Source organism: Colobus angolensis, unplaced genomic scaffold (assembly GCF_000951035.1).
Source record: "Colobus angolensis palliatus isolate OR3802 unplaced genomic scaffold, Cang.pa_1.0 Scaffold3, whole genome shotgun sequence".
In the NCBI taxonomy this organism is placed as follows: Eukaryota; Metazoa; Chordata; class Mammalia; order Primates; family Cercopithecidae; genus Colobus; species Colobus angolensis.
This window is the reverse complement of record NW_012116265.1, coordinates 14,768,091-14,789,340: the sequence shown is the minus strand read 5'-3', so window position 1 is coordinate 14,789,340 and position 21,250 is coordinate 14,768,091. Positions and strand designations below refer to the sequence as shown.

The 21,250-nt window shown below is 39.1% G+C and overlaps 1 protein-coding gene across 2 annotated transcripts in view; it reads left to right on the top strand.

Moving 5' to 3' along the window:
• Positions 1–21,250, top strand: part of NRXN3 (neurexin 3) — a 1,638,519-nt gene that overhangs the window by 710,303 nt on the left and 906,966 nt on the right. For both annotated transcript variants that reach the window (XM_011949472.1, XM_011949473.1), the window contains one exon: positions 17,400–17,519. In XM_011949472.1, coding sequence (XP_011804862.1) covers positions 17,400–17,519 — 120 coding nt within the window. The remainder of the gene's footprint in view (positions 1–17,399; positions 17,520–21,250) is intronic.

Below are 21,250 nucleotides of genomic sequence, written 5' to 3'. Positions count from 1 at the left end.
CTCTCATAAAAATGCCTTCCACGTCCCCACCACATGAAACTATTCAACATTCGCTGAACTTGCATGCTCTCTTAATCTTTATACATGGTCGTTTTTAAAACCTCTTGTTTACCTGGAGCACTAGTTCCTGCACATTCATTAAAAAGCATAAACTTTGCTTTCTCTAACAAGTATTATTTGAACACCATTATCTTCCTAACCCCAAACTCAGACCCAAATGTGCATGTGTACATGCACACACACACTTCCAAACAGCTTCTCTCTTTCCCTGTGTTCCTTAGATATAATGTAAAGAATTCATACTAGTATTAAAGCCCTTAAAACATTGTATTACATTTTTATATCACTCTCTATTCCGTTAGACTGTAAGTAACTTTGATCCAGGGATCATAATATATTTCTTATTTTATCTCCAGCCACTAGTCAATGCCCAGTGTGTTATAAATAAGCAGTAAATATTTGATGAGTTGTTGAGTTAATGAGTAATAACAAATAAATGTTATTGTACAACAGTTTGGCAGATATTTGTTCCTTGAATAGAATGATTTTTATAATTGTCATTTAGAAATTCAGTTTATATGGGATATTTTCCCCCTTATTTCTTCCCTTGAACATTTTTCCCCAACTACCGTATACTCCCATTACTAGATTTTTATGAATCACTTAAACATGTTTTCATAAATTATTAATAGCAGCAAGTAGCACTGATCAGTTGGGTACCTAACGTGTATCAAGCCATGAATTAGAACTTGTTTTCCACTGGTCCCAAGAGAACTGGATCAGTTCACAACCCTGCATAAATGGTAGCTAGAATTATGATTCAGTAGGAGCATATGTAGCCTCAAACAGGATAATTAGTTGTAATAAGCACATAACCACATTTTCTCCCTGTTTCTGTGTTAGGGGATGGCAGTCAATTCACACTTTGAATTTCAATGTCCATAAGCTGTATTTAAATACATTCATATAAATGCATGTCAAGTAACTACCATGTCTAGGCCTTGAACTAGATTCTGAAAAAAGCAGGCACAATCACTGGCCTCATGGAGTTCATAGCCAGCATCACCTTAAAATCAATGAGAAGTAGAAAGTCAGGTTATTGAGACAAGGATGACCCACCCTGCATCTAACTGGGGGACATTGAGTTCTCACAGATATTACAAGCTGATCCCAGTCGATACAAGCTCACCGTATAATCAACTACCCCCATATACAAATGTCCCCTTCTCCAGTGGCTTGATCTAGGGCTGGCAGGGATTCACCCTTCCGTACTCATGGTGCTTCTCAAAATTCCCCTGCTGCCTCACCCAGCCACCCTCATTCTCACCCAGTCTAAGTATCAGTTTCAAGAAGCATTTCTCGTTCCTCTACCAGTTTGTTTTTCCCAAACCTTCACTCCTGCTCCCTCAGAAGCACCATTGGTTATGGAGGTCCGATCTGAAGTCCTACCCATCACTCACACATTCATCATCCATCCAGAAGGCAGTTTTATATAAACCCAGATAAGCCTAGCTTTGGATCTACTTATTAGCTATTTACTGTTGTCTGAGATAAATGAATACCCCTGTTTCTTACGCTGTCATCTGTAAAATGGGATAATAATGCTTACTTCCCAGTATTCTGAGGATTAAATATGAAGCTTCAGTACAAAGTGTAGCAATGACTTTATGCTTCATTATCCCCACTCATCTCCCACAGTCATTCCCTCTAGCACCCCATGCCATCTTTGGGATTGTCCAGTTAGCCCCTGAAGTGGCGAGGACCCTATTTCAGTGCTTGTAGTTAGAAAGAACCACCACCAGCTAAAGGAATGTAGAGAGGAGGCATCATTTAGAATCTTGGAAAATCTGAAAAAGCTTGCTTCTAGGCCAGAGAGTAGAGAGAACTGTGAGATTATGTCCTAGCCACAGTAGACCGATGTTGGGCTGGAGATGATAGGTCGTCTTAGTGGAAAGTGTGGGGGACCAATATGGCACAGTAGCTCAGAGTGTGGGCTCTGGAGCCAACATAAGAAGAGTTACCCTAACAGAATAACAGAATATAGACCACAGAGTTCTTCCCTTCAAGTATGGATTCACCATACATCCTTCAAACCTCCCAAGTACTTCCCTTTCTTCCTTTCTACCAACCTGCTTCTTACTAACCTTCCAAAGTCCTGTTCTTGATTCACCCTAGTCTCACCTATAACCTTCAGAAGCCCTGTCTCTGACTCTTAACTCTTCCTATTTTGACACTGAGCCTCTACCTTCAGCTTTGGGAGCCACAGTGAGTGTTTCAGAGCTGAAGAATATCTGGAGCCCATATGTCAGACATGAAAGATTTGGAAAAACAGGGCCGGGCACAGTGGCTGACGCCTGTAATCCCAGCACTTTGGGAGGCTGAGGTGGGTGGATCACGAGGTCAGGAGATCGAGACCATCCTGGCTAACAGGGTGAAACCCCATCTCTACTAAAAATACAAAAAATTAGCCGGGCGTAGTGGTGGGCGCCTGTAGTCTCAGCTACTCCGGAGGCTGAGGCAGGAGAATGGCATGAACCCGGGAGGCGGAGCTTGCAGTGAGCCGAGATTGCCCCACTGCACTCCAGCCTGGGCGACAGAGCAAGACTCTATCTCAAAAAAAAAAAAAAAGAAAAGAAAATATTTGGAAAAACACATAAAAAAATTTATTGAAATATGTATTTGAAATGATTTATTCAAGTAGGATTGGGACCTAAAAATTTTCCAAATATATCAGAATGGGGCAGTAGTACCAGGAACATATAGAAAGGAATAGAAAAGTTGATCTCATAGAAATCATACGTAGAACAGAGGATACTAGAGGCTGGAAGGGGGAGGGGGAAAATGGGGGACAGGAACAGATTTGATAAGATTCAAAATTACAGCTAAATACAAAAAATAAGTGCTAGTGCTCTAGAGAGCTGCAGGATGACTAAAGTTAATAATAATATACAGTTTCAAATAGCTAGAAGGAACATATTACATATTAAATGTTCCCAAACAAATAATGATAAATATTTGAGATGATGGATATGCTAATCACCCTGATCTGATCAATGTATATTATGTGTATGAAAACATCACTGTTTACCCTGTAAATATGTACAATTATTATATTTAAGTTAAAAAAGGAAAAGAAACAAAAAAATAAATATTCTGAGGGAATGACCTTAAGAGAGATGTTGGAAGAGAGGGAGGGTTGGGGAAATAGGAGATGTCTGAGAGATACCGTAGAGGAAATTTGAAATAGAAAAACAGAGCCGAGGAAAGAAAAAAAGAATCAAAAATTAAATTCAAATTATATTATGATGGTTCAGGGAGCAACACATGTGTAGAGAAGGAAATGAGAGGCTGGAACTTTGGGGAACCCCAGAATGAAGTAATAGACAGGGGAAGAGGCAGGGAGGGGAGGCTGCTCATGAAAGTTCATACATGTGGGGCTGGGTGTGGTGGCTCACGCCTGTAATCCCAGCACTTTGGGAGGCCAAGGTGGGCGGATCACCTGAGATCAGGACATCGAGACCATCCTGGCTAACAGGGTGAAACCCCGTCTCTACTAAAAATACAAAAAGTTAGCCAGTCATGGTGGCGGGTGCCTGTAGTCCCAGCTACTCGGGAGGCTGAGGCAGGAGAATGGCGTGAACCCAGGAGGCGGAGCTTGCAGTGAGCCGAGATTGCCCCACTGTACTCCAGCCTGGGAGACAGAGCGAGACTGTCTCCAAAAAAAGAAAAGAGAAAAAAAAATTCATACATGTGGGAAAACCATAAGACAGCCGTGTCACTGAAGATGGGAGTGGCTGCTGAAGCTTAATGGTGATGAAGAGGACTGGAAAATGTTCCTTATGCTTGGCGATTTGCAGATTACTAGTAACCAGATAGAACAGCAGAGAAAATAACTAGCTGCCAAAAGGTTGGTGGGGAGGGCTTGGAGGGCAGAGGAACCTGGGCTCAGCAGCAGTCATGGGGGGCTCTGTGAAGTCTGGAGGGGAGGAGTACCCTGGTGGGATACTCTAAAATGTCAAGGTGAATGGAGAAAGCAACGGAAAGAGGCAGGTTATGAGAAGGGCTTCTGTGAGTGGAGTGAAATTTGAAGGTGCCTAAAGAAAGCTAACAGGAAAAGTCTGAGGTTTAGAAAAGAAGCAAAATCACTATTAAAAAAAAATATCTCTCTCAAAGAAAGTAGAAAAAGGATGGGAAATGGAGTCAGAGGAGAGTTTCGTCTTGGACAAGGTGGTGGGGTCCTTACTCTAGTAACAGAAGCAATACTTGGGGTTAAGTTTGTAAGGAAGGGATTTCATTTATTTATTCAACAAGCGTCTGAGTGTGTAGATGCAGACATGGGCGTTTTAGACCTGGTTTTCAAGGTACCTCCAATCTAGTTGGGGATATGGATAACTGAAGAATTAGTTTACAACAGCCTGAAATAAACCATGAGGGATACTGACTGGGGTGTCGAAGGGTGAGAGGATGGCAGGTGGTGAGAGAGACATTCCAGAGTTTCCCTGTGAGTTACAGGTTGGGTTAGGACGGAAGTGGAGCTACCTGCAGAACAATAAATATTGGCCAAATCTCTGGAATTTCAGAAGCATCAACTTTGGGAAACGGAATTTGCTAATGGAGTGGAGTCTGATGCAGTTCAGTTCTTCACTTAATTTCTCCTGGTATGCAGACCAAAATTATCTGAGAATGATCTTTTCACTTCTGTTTACAAAAATGCAAGCTACCAGTAGAACCACAGGCACCAGTTTACAGTGCAGAGAGCACTGGACTGGGAGTCAGATCTGGGTTGTACTTATGTGGTCATGGGAAATTCCTTCCCCTAGGTGCAGAGACTCAGGATTTGCTTTAGTAAAATGAAGGATTATTCTTTATTGTTCTCAGAAAAGTGGTCTGAGAATCGCCTGTGTGGTGGGCTAAGTATTGTTTCCTAAAAATTCGATGTCTACCCGGAACCTCAGCTTTGTGACCTCATTTGTAAATAGTGTCTTTGCACATGCAATTAGTTAAGATGAGGTCATACTGGATTATGGTGGTCCCTGATTCCTATGATGGTGTCCTTATCAGAAGAGGGTACACAGAGAAGAAGGCAATGAGAAAACAGACAGAGAGTGAAGGAATGCTTCTATAAGCCAAGGAATATCAAGGATTGTGGGAAACCCCCAGAAACTAGGAAGGGACAAAAATGATTCTGCCCTAGAGCCTTTATGACCTGCTCACACCTTGATTTTAGACATCTGACCAGAACTGAAAGAGAATATATTTTTGTTGTAAGCCACTAAGTTTGTGATAATTTGCTACAGTGTCCCTAGGAAAGTAATACCACCTGCATCCAGAATATCAGGAATCTTATTAAAATGCCACTTCATAGAATCCATCCCAGATCTTGTGAATCAGAAATACTGAGACTAGAGCCCTGAAATTCAAACTATTAACATTATTCATATGTTTCTTATGAAGTTTTAAATGTGAGAACCACTGGCCTAGATGATGCCTTAACAGCTCTGAAAAATCTTAAAGTTAAAATGACAGGGACTGTTTTATGCATTCAGATGACATCCCCCCGGTTGACGTGTGTTACTTCCCATCCTGTAGTTATCACAAACAGAAGTATTTTTTTTATTACATACAAAAATAAGCAGATTGCTTCCAAACTACATGCTTCTAAACACATTCATAGGTTTTGTGTTTTGGCAGCATTTTAACGATAAAAGTATTAAGGGTTTTCTTTTTTCCAGAAGAGGTATTTGTCTCTGAGCAGTTTGACAAATATTAAAAATTTTTTTAATCTGTATTCTCCCATCATTTTCTGGATGTGTTTCTTTCTTATATCATTTTATCTCACCTTTTTTTCCTCTGCTTTTATTCATTTTCTGTGCACTCAGAAATTAAAGGCATATCCATTGTATGTATTTATTTCATAGTTTTGTACTCTTGATCCTGTAGGGCCTGTGGAAAATATTTCACCATGAGAATTAGTCATTGCATCTCTGAACCATCCCTGATACATCTCTTGGCTCATGGAGGCTATGTAGTGTAGTAGTTAAGGGCAAAATGGAATGAGGCTGCCCAGGTTTAGTCCCCAGAAATTAGGTTATGCAACATTGGGCAATTGACTGAACTTCTTTCTGTGTCAGTTTTCTCAAGGGTAAAATGTGGTTGTTAATGGGACCCATGTGTTAGTCAGCTCTGCTCAGTTATGCTGCAGTAACAGATGCCTCCCTGGAATCCTAGTGACTTAAATGAGCAGAGCTTTATTTCCCACCAGCATTAATATTCATCCTAGTTCTGCTGCAGTGCTTCTTCTTGCCTCTTCATTTCTGGACCCTGCCTGAAGAGGCAGCTCTGATTTGTTGCATCCTGGATTTGTGGCCAGGGAAAAAGAGCTAACAGAGCCATGTGGTGGCCCTCAGACCTTCTAAGTGGTTCACACTATTTCTGCTCACATTTTCTTGGCTGTGAAACACGTCATGCAAAATGCCTGACATAAGAGGCAGGAAATGTAACCCTCCAGAAAGGGTGGACCTATTCGGAAGAGGCTGATAGAAAAGGACAGCAAATATTGTCAAAAATAATATAGTCAACCACAGCAACTTTATGGGATTGATATATTAAGTAAGTTAATATAGGTAAAGCACTTAGAATAGTGTCTTATGACTATTGTCTGGTGATCTGTTATTAATAGGGTCTTGTGCAAGTATGTGAAGACATTATTTGAGAATCCAATGTGCATGCCAAGGACAGTGCTATTTAGAGTTGAGAAAGATATAGAAATAAAGGTCTTGGTCTATGCCTTATGGAATCTATATAATCCTGCATGAAGAATGTGAAGAGGAACAGACAGTTGATGACTTCCAGATGGCCTGAGTGCCCACCAGCAGGGTATCTAGTGGATACCTCTGTACCTGTTCTTCCACATGGTTGGTTTTTATTTGTTCAACTCCCCCAGTAGACTCTAAGCTCCTTTAGAACAGTGAGTGTATCTTTTTCATCTTCGCACCCTGGAAACTTACACAACACCTGTCTAGTAGGTCATCAACTTTTAAATTAAACCCCTCCTTTTTTATGCAGTCTGAAAGTGGGGTGGTAATTTCACTCTCTTAGGTAGGAACAGTTTTCTTTGCTTGATGTCCCAAGTTAATGAGGAATTCAGGGTGCATGGAGGAGACAGTCAGCAGTTTGAAGTTTACATCTGTGCTGTGCCCAAGCTGTTGCAAAAAGGTAGGAAGACAGCACATGGAAATTAGTCCTGTTTGCCAACATAGTCAATTTTGCATGTGTCATACATGGCCAGGGTTGCTGCATTAGGAGCCAGTTGCATTTAAGTCTTACTTAAGGGGAAACAAATACATTTGAATTGAAAGACACTTGATTTATTTCTGTTGATGTTCTGGTTTTAATTATTTTCTCTGTGTGCATGTCTTGCAAGTTTTATTTTTGTGGGAACTATAAGGATGTGATATTTCTAGTGAGATGGAGAGCTATAATTTCTCAACTTTTCAAACCTACATACATATTATTTTAGGAAGGACGAATCTCATCATCTTAGTTAACAAGAACCAGAATAGAGTAATAGTTCTGCTAATCCAACCTCCTGGGTCTTGCAGTTGCACACAGCAGATGTTAAGAGGATGAGAGAGTTGATCCAGGAGTAAGACCGTTCTGTGTGGCAGCTACCTCTGTCCGCAGTGGGTGATCAGCTAATGCCATCAAGCTCATAAGCTGATAGGCCTTGTAATTACCATGCCAAAGAGGCTGCAAATATCCCTCTTTTCCCATTTTTACCTTATATTTAGTACTTTCTATTGTAGGAAGAAGGTGCTGCAAACACCATGGAGGTTGATCTGAAAATGCCATATTTCCAGAACTTTTTGTCTTGGGATACTTCTAAAATCCAATGACTGTATTTTTATATCTGTACATAAAGTCCCCCATCCAGATGGGATATTCATCCAGAATATGTCAGATAGAGCCTGAAGGGTCTTTGGGTATCAAGAGCATATCTCTTAGATTCTCACTTGAATAGACTTACGCTATTTAAGAATGATGGTAACCTCTTTCTTGGCAGTATAGTGAATTAGACAAATTAACAAATTAGAGTTTCCAAAAGTCCTCCATGGTTCAGAGTGAAGAGCTGTGCGATTGCGCTTAGAGACCTATGCCACTTCCTCACAACCCCAGGAGTCTAGTCAATTTTTGGTAATTTACAACCATGGTCCCTCAGCCTGCCCTGAGTGCTGACAGCAGACTACTGCCTTCTGTACTCTGTGGGCTTCATGGACTCTAGGTGGCTATTTACGTTAATAGGAAGTGATCTATCTGTGGAGTCAGGACAGGCCGCTATCTAGGTTCATGGGAAGCAATCTCTCTGTGGAATCAGAAAGACTGGATTCTTTATTTAATTTCACAATTCAATAGCTTGTGATCTTGGGCAGGTCACTTAACCTCTTAATCTCATCCTAGGTAATTGACATGACCTACCTCATGTGGTTGCTGTAACATTTGAGTTACTGCATGGGACATGATTGAGTGCTATGTAGGTTTTATCTTAGTTTGAGTTCCCTTGAGAGCAAAGCCTGAGACAAAGATTTGGGTGAGAGAGTTTATCCGGGAGTGGTCCCCAAAAGCAGAAGTGAAGAGCAGGGAGGGTAAGCAATGCAGAAAGAAACACCAATGTGAGTGTCCACTGTCAAGATTCCTGCTCTAAGCAGTGCATAGGTGGGAGTGATGCAGGTGTTGCTGTAAATGCCTCCCAGAATTTTCTGCTTAAAATATAGGAGGTTGGAGTATTTATTCATGGACTCCCTCCCCCTCCCCATTATTTGACATTTACCCCTAGGGTATTCTCACCCTCACTCCCATTTCTTGGTTGCTCTTTCTTGCAGGCAGGGCAGGTACCCTAGTTTTAGAGAAGGCCCAAGGACTGGCCATGCTTGAAGTGGGGGACCATCAAACTTTGAGCTCACAATAACTGTCACCTGCTGCAGTGGCTGAAACCTGACATTGGCTGAGGGAATATGATGCCAGGCAGCATGTGATGCAGGGTCTGCTGCAAACACATACAAATATAATGATATTTTTCATAGTCACTTTCATTTATAATATATACATTTAACTTTTTTTTTTTTTTTTTTGCTTTATTAATAGGTTCTGTATGGTAGGCCTGTACCCTGGTCTTACAAATATTTAAAAAAAAAAAAGGCCAGGTTATACTCTTCATTATCCTCCTAGAATTAGATTTTCTGTTTCATAATTAGCAATAGTTTCCCATATCCTCCATACCCTTTACCTAGCCTCACCCTATTCCTCTTTCAGTCCTGAGACAGAACAATTCAGGGATGTAAACATGGAGAAACCGTGAGAACAAACCCGAGTGGAAGGATTTTTTTCAGACAGGCTGACTAGAGTTTGAGTCCCACAGCTGCTGACCTTGACAGGTCCCAGAGCTTTGCTCTGCCTCTTGATTTGTAAAGCTAGGATGTAGTATATCAGCTGCATGCTACAAAACTAAATGAGACCACGTGTGCAGAGCAACTGGTAGTTCTTTATACATGCTACTTTCATTCCCCTATCACTTCCCCAGAAAGCTGCATTTTCTTCTGGCCAGGAAGAATATATATTTAAAGGAAAATTAGTGACTTCACTTATATCCGCTGCCTGATATCTTTCAGTTCCAAATTTGTCTATTTCACTCTACTGCCAAGATCCTTCTGCTCCTCTTCCTTCTCCCCCTCTACCCTCCATAAATTTACTCTCCTTTAATTTATACATCCATTTCTATATATTCACTTATTAATTCAATTATATGTATTTACTACTATATGGACTACTTTCCTGAATTGGTTGAATCTGTCCTATTACTAAAATACAGTTCGCAGCTCCCTTCAGCTCCCCTTCCATTTCTTCTCTCTCCCTTAACCCACCCACTCATTTGTTTATTTAATTTATTCAGTTTTATTTATTCGCTTACTAGTTTTTTTCTAACACATTGAGCACCTTCTTGGTGCAATGTACCATACTTAGTTGTTGGGGATTACAAAGGTAGCATATTCTACTTCAAAGGGCATATAAGCCAATTTTTTTTTTTTTAAAAAAACTACAATACAAGGAATAGAGTGGCCATTTGCCAAATAAAATTTTTATTGAATTACTGAAGCAGTGAACTCTCAGCTGGGAGGGTCAGGGAAGGCTGAGAGGGACGGCTGCAGATAGAAAGGTTATAACAGTAATAAACAGAGACAAACGTAAGCTGTATTTTGCCTTCCTTAATTCCTATTTAAAGCAAAATATTAATTAATATTAATGTACTAGACCTTTCAACTCATAATTGGATATATATTTTTTTCTGCATGCTAGGGCAAAAAGGTCAATTCACAAGAAAACAGATTTAAATTAGAAATTTATTAGAGGATGGTAGAGAGCAAGTCTTATGGCATGTCCTGGTTAGAATCTCTTTAGCTCAATCACCTTCAGCTTCAAAATCTGTGACTTTAGTGCTAAACAGTAAGACCACACAATCAAACTCAAAAGCACTATAATACCTAAAATTGTTGTAAGAAATCTAATTTGTATTAATTATACCATTGGAAAAAGTGAAGAAAGTTCCAGTATATTTTATAACGTTTTTTAAAAACAAGAGTAGAATCTATATCCACAAAGGGATCTTTCTGCCTGTCCCTGAGAAAATTGCCCTTATCTCTTGAAAAGTGGTTTCATGGAGAGAGATTATCATAAGAAAGCTTGAGCCTGTCCCCAGCTTACCAGTGCTGAGCAGTGCTGTAAATTTATGGCTTAAGGTAGAGGTTTGAGAATACACTGGGGACAATATTCTTTCTCATCTTTTGAGGAGCCATTTGTTTCTTTGGAGATATATCTGCCCCAGATTCATTCCATTTCAAAATTGAGATGCTCCATTCTCTCAGCCAAGATGAACGGGTTCATTTTACACTGTGATCACAATTTAGAGATGCTATTGAATGGGCTGCCAGTGTTTGCTTTGTAATGTTAGGGGCACTCTTTGTTCTTAGTCTTAAGGCATGGGTTAGAGCACATAACAGAAACCATGCAGGAAAGACCAAAAGAAGAAAGCGAGGGAGGGAAGGAAGAAAGAAGGAAAAAAGGAAGGAAGTTAAAAAGGAAGAAAGGGGAGGGAGGTGGGTGGGCAAATAGCAACACTCAACAATCCTGCATCATCAATAGACAATGGTGGCCTGAGGTATAAATTAACACTATTCTAAGAAAAATCAGGCAAGCAGTGAACTTTGATTCACACGTCTCAGCAGCGGGAAGCTGCCAGGAGCTGGTTATCAAGTGTGACTCACAGGAGAGACACGATACCAGAAGTAACCTTCTCTGGCTAGTAGGATCAATCATGTCTTACTTTTTTCTGGAATCTTCCCCTTTTCGGTGAGGCTGTTTTCATCTACCCAGTTTGGCAGAACAAACCCTAGGAATCAACACTGATTTCTCTCTTTACTTCTCCTACTACCAGTTCACCTCCCAAACCAATCTCCAAGTCCTGTTGACTCCACCTCTAAAATACATCCCAAATTTTACAACTTTCATTTCTACTGTCTTCTAGTTTTAGCCTAAATCATTTTCATCTCTTGTCTTTAACAGCTTCCTAATAGATCTCCTTGTTTCCATTATTCCACTTTTGATCGAATATACCTATAGCAACCAGAGTGATTTTCAAAACTTAATTGAGATTATATAATCTCCTTTCTTAAAACCTTCCAAGAGCTTCCAGTACGTGTTGAAGAGCTTTCAGGTTCTGTGCCATGTCATTAGGACTTCATGTGATCTGGACTCTGCCTACATCACCAGCTTTGCATGACTGGCTCCTTCCTAAATGCACCTTCTCAGAGAAGCCTTCTCTGATCGTCTCATTTAGTACCTTTCTATCCAACCAAGTGTTCAGCATAAGAGTAGAGAAGTCACCTCAAAGAGGTCTTTCTGGAACATTCTACAAAGTAGCCAATCCTCAATCCTCACTCCCCACCCCAACTACTTTTCATCATACTACCCTGTCTTATTTTAGATAGGGTTGACAGAACTCAACCCCATCTAAAATTATCTCATGTTCCTTAATTTGTGTATGGTCTATCAGATTTTCTCACCCCAAAGTAGACGGTAAACTGTGTAAGGCAGGACGCTTTCTGTCTTGTTTATCTTTTTAGCCTCCACAATGAGGATCAGAATGAGCATCAGAATGTGACCACTATGCCTGGTTGCCTTCTGGTACTCAATTAGCATTTGTGAAAGATGTGAATAGATAGTCTTGCAAAACTTTGGCAGAGGTGAGTAACAGTACTCTATTAATACCCTGGGAGGCTGAAGCAGAGGATGAGGTGCAGAAAAAGGGGTGAGTAGTCCGTTGTTGAACTCGTTATATGTGTCAGTCTCAATGGTATGTTTGCTTATTAAAGCCTGATAAATATTGGTGGTGTTTTTAGTAGGTTTCAAGTAGAAGCAGGGGCTCCTGGAGGGTGCTCAGGCTAAATAGCTGGGTCGCTTGTCTTTCTCACACCTCCCTGGGAGACTTCTCAGCAGAAGACTTCAAGAAAGCTCCCTGCACCTTCCACACCTGTTGTAGGAGGTATGGCAGCTATTCCTGAGCCTTAAGTACTCCAGTAAGAATGAAATGATCTATTTGAGGTGTTTTGCCAAACTGGCTCTAAAAATAATTATGATTTAAAATGTTTTCTCCAGTGAAAATGAACGCTTTAAAACTAAGTTTGTAAAAACAAAACAAAACAAACAAAACACCTCCTCAGAGAAAACAACCAGAAGCTGAAATTTTGTGGACAGAACATAAAACGCCTTTTTCCTACTTCTCTGTCCTCCTCTTCTTCATTCAGTCCTGTTCTTTTTCCTTATCATCCCTGCTTTTACTTGTCTGATCTGTTTTGTCTGGGGACGATGCCTAATACAATGTGTGATGCTATGGGCTTAGTGAAATGCTTGTCACAGCTCAGCTAGCCTAGCCAAAGGTGCTGGTGGAAGCAAAGGTAAGTTTTCTTTTTTGATATATCTTTGGTGTCCTTCAAATCTAACACAGTCCATCACTTTGAGCATTTATTAACCATATCATTTAGATGTATAATTATATGCATCTTTCACTATGCCTTTCTAAAGGGGTAATTTTCATATATTTTACGCGTTGTAGAAATTTTGGTTCATGTGAAACATAGTTTGATGGGAAATCAAGTTACTGTTTCATTTCTCTCTTTGAATAAATAGAAACATGGTCAGGTAAAGCAAAGTGATTATGATAGAGATATCAACCCCTCCCTCCCCAACCTCCACCCAAGCAAAAAAGTTTCCAATGGTTCCCCCTACACTTTTGGAAACAGAGCTTTGTGGCATATGGAAGGAATTTCTATTCCCTGCGTATGAGCAAAACCATCTGGTTTAGTTGGTTTGGTCAGGTCTTAGAAATACATTGACAAACACATGTATGTCAGGGGTAACTTGTAGTCTTGCTGCTATATTGCTCCTGGGGGGAATAACAAATTCATATAATATGAATGGTCTAGTTTTTAAGAAAATTGAAATAAATTAAAAATAATTAAAATCCACAGTTCGCCTTATGAAGGTGTGTGCCTTTAGTAATGCTCAAATATAGATTTTTAACATACACTCTGATTTTCTGTCTGCCAAAAGAGGGAAAAATCTGATAATATCTGAGTGTCATCTTCCTCCAAGCAATCAGCAATGCATTATCTCCTAATGTTTCTGTTTGATTTCATTATTGGTTCTGGCTTCTAAAAGAAGTAAGGGTTGCATAGGGTTATTGTAGGATAGGTCAAGAAAAGCAATCTAGTCTTTGTATTTTGTCCGTGATATCTTATTCTGTATCCTCCATTCAACAGAGAATTAGGTCATCTTCTGTGAAACAAAGCCTTACCTCAAAGAGATGGTGTTAGATGAGTTTTCAATAAGGATAGCTTGTGTGAGCATTTGGCTGGTATTACCCAGGGCATTCATTAAAGGCTGTCTGTTCTACAATAGTAAACAATTCAACACTATTTTTACGAAGTTCTGCATCCCAGAAATCTTTTGCATCTTTATTCCAGGCATGAGTGTCATTACCTTGGAAATTCAACTGAGGAGTCTTAGGTAATTTGTTAATATTCTCTACTTAGATCCATCAGTGATAGTTTAAGCAGCCTCAAGGGAATCAAAGGATTTTTTTGTGATTAATATTTATTACTTAAACTATAAAAGAGGGAAAAATACATGTAATACATATATCTAATATGTACCCAGTTGCAGATCATAACTTTACTAGTTATAAAAATACAGGAAAGTTGATGGTTTTGAGATCTTTCTTAAGTTCCCACTAGTTTCATTTTAAATTTCAGTGTGTTCTTCTTTTTGTCTGACCTATCCTTTGCTTACGTGAAGAACTCTTTACATTCATTGTTTCATTGATGCTACTTCACTGGGTTTTTTGCTTGAATAGGCCAGAAAAAGTAATCCCTAGACCAGATCATCCTGCAACGTTTGTATATTTCAACCTTCAGCTTGTGTCTGCATCTTGCATTACTTATCAATTCACTTTTATTCTTGGGCTACTGATTAGGTTTGCTCCTCCTCTCTCTTTGCCTAGATTTCCTGCTGAGTTTAAACATCACTTTTCCTCTGTAGAATGACTTGACCTTTTGACTTGATTAAGGATAAATGTCATTGACTCTCCACTTCTGGAGGCCAGGAGTTTTACAAAATTCCACTGGGACTTACTTATTTATTGTTTAAAAATGAATATCAAATACCATTCCATGTCATTTTGATGAGATAAGTATGAACCTTGTTTTTTCTACTCTAAGAATAATAAGAATTGTTGCTGTTGGAGGTATCAAATGTAACTAAATAGTAGGGCAATGAGAAGCTTCAGTTTTGTGGGTTTTCTTTTTTTTTTTTTTTTTTTTTACATTTTTATTCATTGGCCATCACATTCCAAAGTTTTACAGTCAAATAGACAGTTAAATATTTGTGTTTGAATCTGACCACTGTGAATATCTCAAGGATAGCATAAGAGCTGACGGACCTCCAAACGTTACCTATAGAGTTATAAAACAAGCTTTGGGCTGAAAGAAAGCTTGTTTTATAACTCTATAGGTAATGTGACACAAATGAAACAATGTTCCCAAACTACTATGTTTGTGTTAGTCATTTTCCCTTATCTTGTCCCCAATCATAAAAATTAAGTGATGTACAAAAATTGCCTAAAGAACAGATGCCACCTTATAGAAGATGTTTTAAATAGCCCGTACTTGTAGCACTTCTGACTTCATAGCTAATATTCTCTGCATCTTTCTTTACTTTTTTCTTTCTTATTGAAGCATTTGCATGTAGAATAAAGAGGATAAAAACATTAAAAACCAAAGACAGATTTGTTTTTGCTGGGAACATCTGTTCTTTTTATAAAGTATTCACATGATGTGGTCCATTTTCTTTCAATGCCCTTACTGTTGGCTGTTGTGAAGGCAACTGTTAAATCAATCTTAGACCTGAACTTAATAAGATAATGAAGAGTGGTATCTAATCAGTTGAAAATGTAGGGAAATTCTGTTATAATACATACATTTTATGTAGCATTGAGACAAACATATAAAGCAAGAGAAGCTGAGATGGAATCTAAAATGGTTGATTGTAGAGTTACTTTATTCCTAAGATTCATTGCTCTTATGGCATCACTCCCTAATTTTGAGGGCGTTTGGTCCTTTAGGGTTCCTTACTAAATGTTCAAGATTCTTGTCAATGTGGATTGCACTTGAGCTTTGGGTGCATTCTGAAAATTATTAAATATAAATTATTTGCTGTGCACATTGTAATTAAAAGAAACTTTTTCACTTTGAAAGTCTGTTTATTTTTCAAGAGGAGAATTCCTCCAAACTTGAACTACTACCATAACTCTTATAACCAGCAGAAAATAGGAATACTAATTACTCAAAATTAAAAGGTGTAGTTTGAAATTACCTGGAGATTTATATTCCCCCATATAAAATATCTTCAGTCTTGAATGTATAGGAGGGAGGAGAGTAGCTAGTGACAGTTATGTAATAAAGCTTTCAAAATTAGATAAATACATATTGGCCCTAATTGATGGTTACCATAGAAACAGACCTATGTAGACATTGATTATTCAAGCACTCATTGAAGCTCCTACTATGCACTTGGCCCTGTGCTCAGTATATGTTGGAGCCAAGTATATGGTTTTCCAAACTATTTCACATATATCCATAGGGAAATATTAGCCACTTATATGCTGTATCTTTTTTTTTCCCTAGTCATTTTCAGGAACAGGGCTTTCCACATATAGATTGACTAATCCAAAAATATTTAATCAGCATCTTTCTTCATGAGCTCAGCTATCCTCCTAGAAAGAGCAAACTCGGTCTATCTTCTGCTTCTATGTAATCTTCTTTGTCTTTTAAATTTATACTTCAGATCAATAACGATATACATCCTAAAAGAATGTGACATTTTCTTCCTTTATTAACTGGTTCGTTTTAATGCCTCTGTGTCTCTCTTGCCATCTTTTGCCCCTAAGTACAATTCCTGTTACCCCTGATTCTTTGTAGGGTTCAGTTGAACCTTAGCTTGAGCATCTGGAGCATGAATCTTTTGGGACAACTTGGTTTATTCCTCTATTTAGTGGCACTTTATAGTAGTCATGCTTTTGTCCTGAAAAGTTTCAGTTTTGGAACTTTACATCATTTCAGCTTTTAGGTCTTTGGATCCTTTTGGAGGATGATGAACAATGGGAAAAGTCTGGGGACCCTCATATTCCCTTCAGGAGCATTATTTATGATGGGGTTTAAAACTTGACATTATTACTGTTGTAATGCTTACTATTGTGATTTCTATGGTTGCGAATCCTAGTAGGACCCTGTGTTAATGGAAATGTCAAGTTAAGGCTGTATGTGTTGCAAAGTCCTTTTCTCATCCTATTGGTGGATACTCTCTAAAAGCCAGACTGGTGTATAATGCCAAATGGCCAAATTATTCTAAAGAAAAAATATTACCATAAATTTCCTATTATCTTAAAGAAATGCATCTGGATTCTAAGACTTTGAGAGATTAATGACTGCTAACTACAGCTTCCTGTAAATGATTGCTTACTGCCATTGGCATTTGAAAACCTTATATCTGAGATAAAGGAAGGCGCAGTTTTTTTCATTACTGTGCCATTATCCTTTATGTTTGAATTGAGACTTTTGCACATGGGGACTCCTACGGAGAATCCGTTGGATCGGTAAAATTCGAATGGACTTTGGGTGGAATATAATTCCTTGAGTGCTGCTGGCTCATGTGCACCAGTGTGGTTTTGACAGCCTTGATGCATGAACAGTACTTTGAGAATTGATTCTAACTTTGGCACTTACTACCATCCTTAGGCAAAGGACCAGAGACCCTGTATGCAGGGCAGAAGCTCAATGACAATGAGTGGCACACCGTTCGGGTGGTGCGGAGAGGAAAAAGCCTTAAGTTAACCGTGGATGATGATGTGGCTGAGGGTGAGTATGACGATGGTGAAATTTGTCTCTCTTTTCTCTCATGGTCCTCTCAGTCATTCAGTGAGCGAACAGTGTTTTGCAAAACCTTTTATTTTGCATAGTAGAAGTCACACATCGTGTTTTCTGTAGACCAACTCAGGCAAGGCTAAGAAGGTCTTCTTCTGTATTTTACAATCCCTTTTCATCAATGTGCGTTATGGAAATTACCTGCTAACTATGACTACATATTTATGGGTCTCTCTCCTTAGGCATAGAGTGTGTGTCTGGAGAACAGATGTAGGGTTCCACAGATCCTTTTATTATTCAGTCATTCAAAAATCACATGTCAATCATCCGCCCATATGCCAGTTCCTTCCATCAGTGCGTGAATCACTCTCTAGCAGAAGAGATGGACAAACCAGAAATTCAGAACATTACAGGTAAAGTACTAAAATAGTGCATGATACTTAGAAGGTGCTGGATAAGGTTTGGTTTAATTAATTACTTATTTAATCATTATTAATTATCTATTCTGCACCACACACCACTTTATAAGGCACTGAGAATACAGCAGTGAACAAACAAGCACATCTTTGGCCTGGTGGAATTTACATTTAGAAGGGTGAGGAATAAATTAATGAACCCATTCGTATGGAAAGAAACATTCAGAGTTCCACACAATCAATAAGTATTTCGTAAGAGTCTGTTCTAGGTCAGCAGCATGCTAGAACTGCAGAAGATAAAATGGAAACAGGCGAGATTACCTGTTTCCTCAAATAATGAACCAATCAAGCAGAATACACAGGGTTCTGGTATTTGAAAATAAGACCAAAATATATAATGAGATTCTAATTTTGGTGAGTGAGATTATAATTTGTCAATCAGAAGACGGAATTACCCATTTGGGCTGGAGAAGTCAGAAGTGGTTTATAAAGGTAGATCTTCAGTCTGAATTTGATGGTGGATGTAATTGATGAAGGCTGAGGTACAAGAGAGAGACTGTCACCAAGTGCCATTTTACATGCTATATATTTTAAGTCTTCGCTCTCTGATATTCTAGAGCAGGACACATCTATGAAGCAGAATTCTTATCCCTATGGGAAAGAAGACTTGGGGCAGCATAGGGTATTACATGTAACACTGTTGGCATCAGATGTGGGCCCTGACGTTAACTTGCAGGATATTAGGAAAGTTAACATTCCTGAGCCTTGTTAAATGCAGTCAGTGTCCTAAGCCATCTCGATGGTTTCTTCTGTGAATAAGACAGGGGCCCAGGGGGTCTAATACAATCATTGCCAATAAAATGTTTTATGCCTTTGGGATAGATACACTAAACCTCTTTTTCCTAATTTCCTCATTTTTAAAATTGAAATTCTATTATTTCTATGGCCTTTTCCAGCCTGAATATTCTGTAATTTTGGATCTTTTTTTTTTTTTTTTTTTTTTGAGACGGAGTCTAGCTCTGTCACCCAGGCTGGAGTGCTGTGGCCGGATCTCAGCTCACTGCAAGCTCCGCCTCCCGGGTTCACACCATTCTCCTGCCTCAGCCTCCCGAGTAGCTGTGACTACAGGCGCCCGCCACCTTGCCCAGCTAGTTTTTTTTTTTGTAGTTTTTAGTAGAGACGGGGTTTCACCATGTTAGCCAGGATGGTCTTGATCTCCTGACCAAGTGATCCGCCCGTCTCGGCCTCCCAAAGTGCTGGGATTACAGGCTTGAGCCACCGCGCCCGGCGTAATTTTGGATCTTATGATTTAATTTTATATTCATGAGCCTGAGTTTCTATACTTCTGGAATCAGGAAATATAGTAAGATACGTATGTGCATGTGCAGGTGTGTGTGTGTAGAGACGGATAGCCTGTGTATTAAGGAAGAGCATCTAGGCACATATCTGGTGCCCAGTAGGCATTAGAAACTGTTAGCTGTGTTAAGCATATCAGCTCCTTAAATCATCTATCATTCACTATAGCCTTTAAAGGTAAGTGTTCTTAATGTCACTTACCTTTTACAGAAAGGAGGCGTGAAACTTTGAGGACGTTGTGTAATTAAGCTCCAAATCCATGTCAGTGTGATTTCACAAAATCATTCCGCTTGCTGTACTTCAAAATCCGTCACAAGAAAATAATTTATCTTACAATATGGGAAAAATATAATGGAATGGGTTGGAGTGAGGTGGGGAATGCATTCGCTTATTAAAGTCTCCTGAGAAACTTACAGGAGGTAGACCACAACACTTGACCTCTCCCTCACAAAAACAAAGACAAACAGAACCACCACCACAATTATCCAAAACACTTCGATTATACACAGACATAACTTAGAAGTGGGAGGTGAAGTTCCTGGTCTACATGCCTGAAGCATAAATTTGCATTCTGAAATGAACATTTTGAAAGAGATGTACAAATGGTTACACTAGGTAGCGCCCACAGCCAATCTGAATTAATTATTTAAAAACTGTATCAACTGTTGGTGCATCTGGATCCTGCAAAGGTACTGGTAATAAGTCACACATCTCTTGTTCACTCCTCTGGGCTTGTCTCTGAAGGGTGACGGGATTCACAGCCGCTTCTGAAAAGCAGCCACTAGATGGCGACCTCACCCCGATCTCTCCTGACAGTGCGTTCCTTTCATTTTCCCTGGAAAATAAATACTCCAAAAGCATAGTCACAGAAAACGACAGAGCTGAGGGTACTGTAATGTGTCTCTCTCAGTCATTATTCTTTTATGAAAACTTTGGAATAAAGGTATTTGTAAATCGTACTTTCTTTTACCACTAATAATTAAAAAGCAGGGCTAAGTCGCGAAATGCCGTTATCCAGTAATTTGATTTTTTGAAATTAATGAAGCTCTTTCATTTTTAGACATGCCCCCTCCCTCACCCCCTGAACTTCACTGCTGGTGGAAGAAAGCAGCCAGAAATTTGGGAGAGGAAATTTGGGAGAGGAAAAGGGCTGTTTTCCTTATGAGTTACAATCTTGGATTGCTTTTTACAGTGATAACGGGTTGGGAAATTTTAATTTTAGTTCACAGAAGTCATAAAATCAGGCAATGAAACTAAAATACCCACAGTCCTCAAGTTATTAAGTAGTATCTCATTGGCTTATTTAGTAATCCCTTTAATGTTCTCTAAGACCCCCCAGTGTATCCAATTTCAACTAATTTATAGAAATGATGCAAAGAATAGGTCTGACTCACAAGAAATCAAAAGCAAGGATAGAAATATTCCTCAACCTTGTATTTATCATTTATTGTAATGTGATTGTATTCTTGGAAAAGCATTAAGTTCGGTTGACAGTTAATAATAATGAATTGATCTATGTTTCTATTATTAAGAATACATTACTATATCAAGTATAACTTGAGTTATACTCCTCAGAATTGGGGCCTAATGCTGCATGAACTGCCTCCTCTGCCTAGAACTTCTTGCTAGTACAAAAACTTACCCTTACTAATACAAAAAATTGACTACACTGGTTTTTGTTGACTTTTCCCATCTTTATCTACATAGCATATATAGCACCAAGCTGTAAAAAGTCATTTTGCAAATTTTCCATGTAAAATGTAGTTCTTATAGTAATTTTTAAAAACTTGATAAAACAGAATTGAAGAGTGTTAGGTCAAACAAAATGAAATGGAGTTCTTTTTGTTTGTTTGTTTTTTGTTATGTTTTGAGACGGAGTCTCGCTCTGTTGCCCAGGCTGGAGTTCAGTGGCGCGATCTCGGCTCACTACAAGCTCCGCCTCCCGGGTTCCCG